Source organism: Lutjanus erythropterus, chromosome 8, assembly GCF_056507025.1.
Source record: "Lutjanus erythropterus isolate fLutEry1 chromosome 8, fLutEry1.hap2, whole genome shotgun sequence".
NCBI classification, from domain to species: Eukaryota; Metazoa; Chordata; class Actinopteri; order Lutjaniformes; family Lutjanidae; genus Lutjanus; species Lutjanus erythropterus.
This window is the reverse complement of record NC_139324.1, coordinates 29463173-29473600: the sequence shown is the minus strand read 5'-3', so window position 1 is coordinate 29473600 and position 10428 is coordinate 29463173. Positions and strand designations below refer to the sequence as shown.

Genomic DNA, 10428 nt, shown 5'->3' with positions numbered 1-10428 from the left:
TATAGGTCGAAAAGTTTTTGCAAATCATTGCATTCTGTTTTTATTTTAATTTTACACCATGTCCCAACATTTTTGGAAATGGGGTTGTAGATGAAATGTGCCAATCTGAAAATATGTACAAATGATTCTTTGTAAGTGCAGAAGACAAAAAGCAAAAGTAGTGAGATGTTTATGTGCCACAGAAAGAAGTTAGTATCAGAGTAAGGTGTCAGTTGTCTTACACTCACACTACATTATTCTGAGTCACTGTCACTTGTTAACCCAAAACTACTTCCATAACTGTGTTTTTTTTTTAGAGCGGACTTCGCATTGCATGAACACCCACCCAGCAAGGAGGGCCTGATGCCTCCCGTTGTGGAACAGAGAGAGAGTTCTTCTATGGTGTGCTGTCAGTCTCCTCAGCCTCCACCAGGCAGGACTGGTCCGTTTCCAGGACTCGGAACGGAGGGTGGTACTCGAATGCCGTGAGGACGGTGGAGCCAAGATTGTGCCTCTGGTGCAGGAACCAAATAACTGCAGAGACTCCCACGATAGCAACCACGCTGAGAATGACCAGGGCGGACAGCAGTGCGCTGGGCTCTGAGGGGGGGACAAATAACAATGCAAGGAAGGTCACCACTATAAACACAAAATCACAGAGGAATCAGTAAAGAAAGTGTAAAAGAGGCTCAAAGGTCGACTTACTCTTTCTGGCTTCCTCTGGTTCTGAAAAACAGAAACAAAAAACAGTGGACAAGTGGAAAACAATCCCATTTGCAGCCACATTAAAGGGATAGTTTGTATTATTTGATGCAGTTTTGTGTGAGGTACTTATCAATAGTCAGTGTATTAGCTACAGTAGATATGGTCGGTATCCCAGTTTGGGGAAGCAGAGAGCAGTACCATCACAAAAGGTATTTACAACAAAAGGTCCACCTAAAACAAACTGTATCAGTTTAAGTGTGCATTACATTTAGAATATTTTCATCGCATTGCCCTTTTCTGACAGGAAACCGCTCGTATACAAGCCAAATGTTGCCCTCTCCAAAACAGCCAAACCCCATAGGCAAAATCAGTAATTTTACAACGCAAAACACAATTGTAGTTTCTGGTCTTCCCCTGCCTTTTATCTGTTAGTTTTGTGCTATTGTGTGACGCTGGTAAATCCAAACTATCCTTTAAATACCTATAATAATGCAAACAAACAAACATGTTGCAGCAGCGGTAGACCAGCAGCTCCCATGTTCTGAGAGGTAAAATTACTGATTTTGCCTATGGAGTTCATTTGGAGAAAGCGATATTCGGCTTAAATAACGGCAGTTTCCTGTCAGTACAGGCTGTCTAAATGTAGTGTACACTTAAAATGATATTGATTTTTTTAGATGTACCTTTTTAAAGGGGGTAAAATACATATTGTTGCTGGCTTACTTGCCATTTTCTCACACTTGATGCCATGTAGATGATCTTTGAAAATGCAAACCAACAATCTGTTGATCTTAACAAATGAAGACTTGATAGATGGAGCCATCGGTGCTAAAAAAAAAACCCACTTATCTTGACCTTAAAATCTTAATTCAAATTGTTGATTTGGTGAATTATGACACCCCTACTGCTCAGACCCTGTGCCTGTACTCCCCTCTGCTTCTCCAAAGCATGTGCTGACCAGCATCTACTGTAGGCAATACACTGATGGATACGTACCTCATACAGCCCTACATCAAATTATCGGAACTATCCCTTTAAGTGAAATAACTTCAAAAACTCTGGAAGACATTTTGACTTATACGTTTCCTTTAAAAGAAGACTTAAATCTTACTCTGAGCCGTTTCACAGATCACTCCATTCTCGACGTCATCCAGGCAGCTGACATTTTCCCACTTCCCCGTGTTGCTGTGCAGAGCCACACACGTGTCCACGGGCACGAAGTCTGATGGAGAAGAGCTGTCCTCCCAGTTAGTGTACTTCACAGGGTCATCGCCGAACCACTTCATGTCATCACCTGACAAGACACACCAATCAGCACTCCAGTGGGAATACCAACCACTGTCATGTGTAATGTCAGCCGTGTAATGGTGTATTTTTAGTGTCCCTTTCGCTTTACCTACTCCAGCATTTGCACTGCACTCAACTGAGTTACAACACAAATAATGTTCACATGTATTTAATATATGCATATAATATTCACACTAATTGAAATGTGTTTTTGAACACGTTCACACTGCAGGCAAAAGTTGCCAAAATCTGTTGTTGTCTCTTTTTTGCTCCGAGTTGACACGGATCTGTTTTTTTTTTCATGACAGCGAGGACAGCACAAATGACCTGGAATCTGATTATTCAGTTCTTACTTGGGCCACTTTCAGATGTGGACTTGAAACAGATTTTCTGAGAATCCTCTCAGAGAGCTCCTAACTTATGCTGCGATCGAGACGCCGGATATTGTAATTTCCCAGTTAAAACGTCCAACTTTCGTTCCAGATACATAGCACCAAAAATAAAGAAAAAAAACCTGTCTGACCCCGACAAAGTGACGGCTTTCTTCGGTCAGTGGACACTCAGCCCTCAGCAGGGCAACCTCCTTGCATAAACGACGTTAAGGAGGAAAAACGACACGTGAGGTAACAGAAACCAAAAAATATTTCATTTTACAGCATTTTAAACATCAATAATAATAACATATCAATTTATATACTGAACAGGTTTTATTATACAATAACATGTAATATTTTAGGCTTCCACAGGTGCTGCTATTGTTGTGTAACGTTAGACATGCTCCTTTGTGAAGTGAAGAGTTCACAGTTAGGAACTCCGACTTTAACTGGCGCCCTGTTGATTTTTTTTCTAGTGGGAAGTGAGAAAAGTTTGACCTCAGACATCGTTTGGAGTGCGGCAGTAGTCTAAAAATGTCTCGCGAGAAGTCCTGGGTTTGGATACAGCTGGGCGATATTGCTTATTAATAATATTTAGATTTTTTTGCTATGCCCCCCATGTCTAATATATATCTTGATATAAACATTTTCTAAAATCACATACTGTGAATTCTCAAATAGTGATCTTACAGAATATGATGCATTGCTGCTAATTAAACTATCCAGCAGTATATAAAGTACGGCTTAGGGACATTGACAAAATCAAATAGATGTCCACAGAAAATTCCATCACTTTACTGTGATGCAGCCTTTAAAACCAGGAAAAAAAAAAAACACTTGTGCCACAACATACAAAGTCTAAGAAGATAATTAGTCTCTTACAATGTCAATATAAATTCTTTTTATTGCGCAGCCTTAGCTTGGGAGTGATTTAGGGAAACTCTCAGAGAAACTCTGAGCAGGAAGGGCAGAAACTTTTTATCTTAGTAAGGAGGTGTGGTTGACTCTGGTGTGACTTCTGCTTTTAAAGTTCGTCTGATCTAAAAAAAAACAAACAAAAAAAAAAAACAGAAGGAACAGAAAATCTGCTCTAAGTGATACTGGGCATGAGCCTCTATTAAAACATGGCATAATTAAGAATACTGCTTCATTTAATGTTTCTGTTGAATAAACTGTAAGCCATACTAAGCAGACTATTCATACGGTGATAGTTTTTATATTTATTTGTTCCCGTTTATTTACCATGCTGGTAATTTTAGCACTTGATGTATTTGATATGAACAGGAGAAGCCCACTATGCAAGGTACAGACATCCAGTGAATCTGTATCACAATATAAGACAGTAAAAGTGTTTGTGTGATCACTCTGCTGATGAAGGTTGCAACAGACACAAATCTCCACCGCCAAACTGTTGCATTTTTCCTGTTGCCAGATATGTTGGTGTTGTGATCACTTTCATTTCTGGCACTGAAGCATTAGGTAGGAGATTTATCTGCCTCGTCTGGTTTTATTTTCTTTCATGAAACACTTCGAAACACTGTTAACAAAAGTGCTACATAAATAAAGTTTATTATTATTATTATGTTGTTGGTGCATCTCTAATGAGATCGACCACAAACCTTATCCCTGCATCATCTAATCTGTAGCGATTCATTAGTGATCAAAGAAAATCTCGCCTTCTTCTTTGACTTTCTGCCGTTTTCTTCTCTGCTTAAAAGCCTGTTGAAAGTCCTCCTCACCACTCTGAACGGTTTTTCCACATTAGGAGCTCTTTAAATGAATAACTTTTATTTTTAAAAGGACCTAGCCTTAACTGTAAGGGGAAACACTTGTGAAATTCTTGAAAATGTCATGATTCCATGACTTTTCTTAGAATTTCGTCACTACGGCCCTGCAACCTCAGCATGAACAGTCATATCGGAATTCACGCCACTTTTACGCCACTCATCTGAAGGCTCATGCTGCAAAGAGTCTTGTGGAGACAGATATTGTTAAAAGTAGTCCTTAACATCCTGAAAGTTTGGATGAAATCTGTCTCCTGTTAAGTAGATCCACTCCTGTCTTGACTCCACATCCACACACTCCTCTGTACAGAAGAAGCAGCCACTGCTCCACAAAAAGGCGTAATCACAAATTTGACTCTTTCTCCTCATCCTCATTATCATCTTACAGAATTCACTGGATTCCACTGCAAATAAACTTATAAATGAAACAATAAACGCTGACTTTAATGGCCACATGACAGTCATTTCAGGATAGGATTGGGCCTCGAGAACCAATAACAAAGAAAAGAAAAGAAAAAAAAAATCGATTCCGTAAATACGATTCATTTCAAATCCTACATTAATTTCACTTCACTAGTTTCAAATTAAACCATGTACCACAAACACCAACTGTGACTAGACCTGGCTTTCTGTCTGCACCTACAAACATACGAGTTGAATTCATGCATGTCTTCTCATCTCCTAATGCATTTGTCTTATTAAATTGGGAGTCTTGCATTATTCTCAGTTGCTAAATTGCTCGACTGGCAGGTGAACACCACAAAAAAATGTAGGTCTTATAACAATCACTTCAATTTAACAAATGCTATTCAACAAACGCTTCACAAAGACACTACAGTCAGGCAGCTTAAATGAATCCCAAAATATTCAAGAAACCAGAAAAGAGATCATTGCTTTGGTTATTTAGCTCAGAGGTTCTCCACCTTTGGTAACTGAAGGCCCATCTCTGATTGTTGAACATTTTTCCAAGGACCACCTTATGAATAAATGAGAATATAAAAACATAAAATGACAAAAGGAGAAAAAATGGTTACGATTTCCACTTCGAACGATTTCGAACTTCAGCACACTGCTATTATGAATCCAAATTGAATGTATTCAGAGTAGGGCTGCACAATATGGTAAAAAAAACAAAAACAACTGCAATTATTTTGATTGAAATTGTGATTGCAATATAGGATGTGATCAGTAGGAATGATCATTTTTGCATTACAATTTTCACTTTTACTGGGGAAAAAAAATGAAATTAAAATTGTGATAATGTGACATTAGTTGGAGTCTGAACCAAACAAAGATGTTTTCTTTCATCTGGAGAACAAGAGTTTTAGGTCAGGGCATCTGCCTCACTGTAATGTCTTTTTCTCACATTTTTCCTTTTTCAAAATATTGCAATTTGGGTCTGGTGCCGCAATTTGGATACTGTCCTTGGCCGTGTTGCGATTTCGATAATTTGGCGATTTATTGCGCAACCCTGATTCAAGGTCACATTTCCTCAATGTTACTTGTGCATGATTGTCCTCCACATCACTTTTTAATTCAAAAAACATTCATGTTGTGTCTCTACATTCAAGGGAATGTTAGCTAGTCAACAGTGGCAAAACACGACAGAACTGATCATTGAAATCACATTTTAATTTGATGAGGTTTTTTTAAAATTTCATTTTCATGAATTCTCGAGCACATTTACATAAAAAAATAAGTAGCTCTGTAAACTAGTACCCCTGCCCCTGTTGCCCACTAGACGGCGCTCTGAGGCGCGGCCCATTGGTTTTGGATGGCTGATCAAGCTAACATTAGCCTTACTCAGTGTTTTTGTTGAAAACATTTATGCTGCTGGTGATCGGCGTTTCATACAACTCTGCTGCGAAGAATGCAGGAGGAAACTCAACAAATCTGAATCGAGAATTGTTACAATCCAAACAACCTTGTTTCAGGACCAGTTCACACTGGAATCTGATATTAGTCACATTTAAAGATAATATGAACAGCCAAACAAAGAAAAAAACTGATACGAGTAATAAATCCGAATTGAGCACCAAGGTTTGCAATGTGAACTTAATGTGAGCTTAGCTTCCGCTGCGGTGCCCTCAGTGTTTACAAAAGCAGGATTTCCTGAATTTGTTCCAGGATTGAGAGAAGAGGATGAGTCAGTGTTGTTATACAAGCTTTAAAAGTAGCTGGCACCAGCAGAAAATAAAGGACAAGCTAAGTGACTGACTCTCCTCTTAAACAAAGCACAGGGAGCAGAAACACAGCTGAAGATAACTCCACGGTTCCAAGGTCAAATTCAAGCACTTTTCAATCATTTTCAAAGTGCATTTTCAGGCGTTTCCAGCACCTTCTTAGCTGTGATCAATTACACATTTATGCTCAAAATGATCATTTCACTTCATCACATCAAATCGGATGTTATTGTTGTATAAACAACCAAAATGATGTTTCATGATAGCCGTCTACAGATGGGTGACAAATAAATAGAAAACACAACAAAGTTTCATCTTTCAAAATGTGTCACCCGTCTGTAGGTAGACTTGGTATCCTACATAACCTGAGTGTGCCAATACCCGACTTATTTTATTTCTTTATTTAAAAAGCGACCTAATTAGTCAGGTAGCAATTTATTACGAAAGCTATGCACTCAAGTTTCAAGCAGTTTCAAGGGCTTTATCCGAAATCTTGTCAAACCTTGAAAACACCTCAGAAATATTCAAGTGTTCTGAATGATTTCAGCACCTGTACAAACCCTAGAACTCATAGCGTTTATTTTATTTGTCTTAACTCTTAAGTTACAGTTTTTTGGTTTCCAAGATCGAGAATAAACACACGTCCTAAACTGTTAAGACAACACTGACAAGAGGCTCTAAGAGTGCTCAGATATTCAGAAATAATTTAACCTCATGTTGAGATTGTTTGTAGACTTATCAGCATGTTGAACCCAAACAAAGAGATTAATTATCCCTGACAGGAAATAATCAATGTACACAATTCATTCTGATTATTTCCAACATCTGAAATAACAAGATTCAGTGTTGTTTATTGTCCTCCACCTAGTTACCTCAAAACAATTGTTTTTTAATTGCCATACAGAATCAGATTTTATCTTTTGGAAACTACCCAGCATGTTCTCACAGTGCTCCGGTCACATGGTACTTACTGTTTGTGTCAAAATACATTCCCAGCCATACGTTAACAATGCCTTTCCACACCTCTGGGCTATATTTAATGACAAAGTCATTCTCCTCGGCGCTCTGGATGGCCAGTAGCTCTACAGAAAAAGCAGAACAATGCACAACAACAGGATCACACGTTGAGAATAGAGACCCGCTATCATTTTGTGTTTGAGAAAATATTTAAAAATAAAATTTCTCAGGTACCAAATCCTTGGCAGAGGGTTTTCGCTCTCTCAAAGGTGTAACTTTTGATTTTGTCTTCCTCCCCGTGGACAAAGTGGTAACATTTGTCTTGAAACGGCACCCAGGTGCGTCCGTCTGCAGGGCAGTCTGAGGGGAAACAAAATCAAAAGACAAAACATGGATATGGAAGGATTTGACACCTGACCTGTAAATTTCTCTTAGCTGTGTGCATCTGTGTAGGAGGATTTAGAAGCTCCAGGAAGAAAAATGAACATAACACCAAACTTACATAACCAAATCTTCCCTTTAGGATGCTGTAACCACTTTGCATCATGTTTGGTTGGATGCCAGATAATAACAACACTCTGCAAAAAACCCCCAGCAGACTGTCTGCAGTGGAAAGTAACTACATTTACTCAAGTACTGTGTTTAACTACAATTTTTGAGGCACATGTATTTTCATTTTATGCTACTTTATACTTGTACTCCACTACAATAAAGAGGGACATATTGTACTATTCAACCCACTATATTTATTTCATAACTTTAGTTACTTTGCTGATTGTACAGATCAATAAACTAATAAATAATGAGGTAATACTATAGATTAAAATGAAACTTTGATCCGCAGGGAAGAGTCATAAGATCCCCAGCAGATAAAGTACATAAAGTAGTTGAAATTAGCTCCACCCTCACATCACTTTACTGTTGGAGCTGGAAAAGGTAGAATCAACAAATAAATAATCACAATCCAATAATATAATACATTATTCTAAAATAGGCTGTTTGGCATCTTGAGTACTTTACTTCTGGACTTTTACTTAAAGGTACAATATGTAAGAATTATAGATTTAAACATTTATAATTGGACTGAAATGGACCTTTCCTAAGTCCCGCCCCTTTTCACTTTGTGATCCGAAGACAGTTGAGCGAGTTTTCAATCTCTGTCATCTTCCTGCTACGAGCACATAGATATGCTATGTGCTCCGCTTGACTATTTTTAAAAGGATTAAAGGATGTTAGCAAAACACTAGCTGATTAGGCAGCTAATCTACAGAAATCATTAGCTAGTTAGCTAGAATTTTGCTAGCTAGATAGTTAACGTTTTGCTAACATTAGCTGGCTTAAGGTGTGACCCTATATTTGTTGCTTTTTAAAGGAAAAGGAGAAAGTTGACTGAGGTACCAAGTTTGTTCAACTGTTATTGGAGCGTAGAACAAAAAGGGGCGGGACTAATGAAAGGATAATCCATTACTCTCCACTGACTTTGTATTCTGCGATGATGCCTCTTGTCACTTTCTGTTTGCTAGCAAACAACAGAAAAATGTCTAAGAGCTGCTGTTTGGAGGGACGAACTACCAACATGGTAAAGGCCCAAAACCTTTTTGTTTCCATGAGCCGAAAACTGGAAAAGGTAACTTCCAAGAAGACAAAAGTGGGTACAGGGTTATTTTTTCGGTCAAAAAGTATTTCACCTCTGACAATTTAGTGGGATGATTTAGCCTAACAGTTTTATGACATTCTTATCACGTAAAGTTATGTTTAAATTGACAAACATCATATATGGAAGTCATGGTACAATTAAAAGAATGAAATATATATTAGTATAAAAGAATAGGTTCAAGTTAGATCCCACGGTGGTCCACAAAAAGGGGCGTGACTTAGCCACTCTATTGCACCTTTAACTAAAAAATCTGAATGCAGGAATTTTACTTCCAACAGAAGACTACTACTTCCACAGAAATACATGATCTCAGTACTTCCCTCATTTCTGCATGTCTGAACAGTTACGCGGTTTCTTGTGACCACTGTTCCTCTTTATCAGTGAGTTTATGTCTGCTTTTAGTAAATGGTGTCACAGTTCTCCAGATTGTTTCCTCTACAGTTTCTGACTGCTGCACCTGTTATTTGATTTTCATATGGAGCTCTACTGACTTTAAAAACACGCATCTGAGAGTGTTTTAGTTGGTAACAAAGTCACTTTACAGGCCACACTTTTCCAAATAGTGACAGTATCAGCTCCACGTAACGTCACTGTCCAAACATTAAGTCTATTTAATGGGATTTGGTGTGATTTTGTTACAAAGTGGCCATGATTAGACGCCTTCAAGGCGAAATCAGAAGTATGCCGACCTACATTGAACCAAACCCCAGAGGGAAAACACGGATTTTTAATTTGCGTTTCGCAACATGGGCAAGGACAAAACTATAAACTTGTGTGCTCTGTCACAGTTCAAAAGTTATGATGCCATTTACCTGACGACAGTGTTGACATTCAAGGAAACTTAAAAGTGATACATTAACACGTGTGTGTCTTTAGTCAAAATCCACTGACGTGACTTATCGAGAGAAATCCTGCCGCACTAAACAAACACAAGAGCAAAGAGCAGAGAGTTGAAGGCACTCGAACTGACGCAGGCCTGCGCACAATGCTAAATTCAACCACAGCTATGCTTCACTCACCAAACATAATGCAAAAATGCAGCCAGTTTAAGGCGAAGACTCGGTTTTCGGCTCTTACCTCCCGCCAAACTCAACTGCAGCTGCAGACACAACACGAACACGCAGCTCAGCACTGATCGGGAACACCGTTTTCTCCTCAGCGACTCCATGACGGCGGACAAACAGAAAATCATGTAGCACCAAAGTAGTTTTCTGACTGTTGCACGACTCGAGTGTCCGCAGCAACGTGAGAGAGCGAGATCCCACCCACACACACCCACCCACACACACACACAGCACACACACACTGCACACACACACACACACACACACACAGCACACACTGCACAGACACAAACACGAGCCTCAGCACAGTAAATACAGTCATCAGACTCCACTGATTATCATTTATCACAAGTTAATGTTGTTAACTTATTGTTGGATTTCTTGGAGATAACAGGAAACAAAAAAAACAAGAGCAGTTTGAACTCTATACATACTTTA

At 38.8% G+C, this 10428-nt stretch overlaps 1 protein-coding gene across 1 annotated transcript; it reads right to left on the bottom strand.

The window, feature by feature from the left end:
• On the bottom strand, positions 1 to 10157 carry cd302 (CD302 molecule). The gene is made up of 6 exons (XM_084725217.1): positions 10004 to 10157; positions 7504 to 7629; positions 7284 to 7394; positions 1796 to 1978; positions 685 to 705; positions 1 to 579 (listed from the first exon to the last, which is right to left on the bottom strand). Exons 1-6 carry the CDS (start codon positions 10116 to 10118, stop codon positions 377 to 379), a joined length of 759 nt encoding a protein of 252 aa, XP_084581343.1. The 5' UTR covers positions 10119 to 10157; the 3' UTR covers positions 1 to 376.
• Between the last annotated feature and the right edge of the window lie 271 nt (positions 10158 to 10428).

What these genes read in the sequence shown, in the direction of transcription:
- cd302 (XM_084725217.1), bottom strand. Translation starts at nt 10,118, where the DNA reads ATGATTTTCTGTTTGTCCGCCGTCATGGAGTCGCTGAGGAGAAAACGG. An exon ending in GCAGTTGAGTTTGGCGGGAG is followed by an intron (nt 7,630 to 10,003) that starts GTAAGAGCCGAA and finishes GTTTCCCCTCAG; the next exon opens with ACTGCCCTGCAGACGGACGC. An exon ending in GATCTGTGAAACGGCTCAGA is followed by an intron (nt 706 to 1,795) that starts GTAAGATTTAAG and finishes TCTGTTTTTCAG; the next exon opens with AACCAGAGGAAGCCAGAAAG.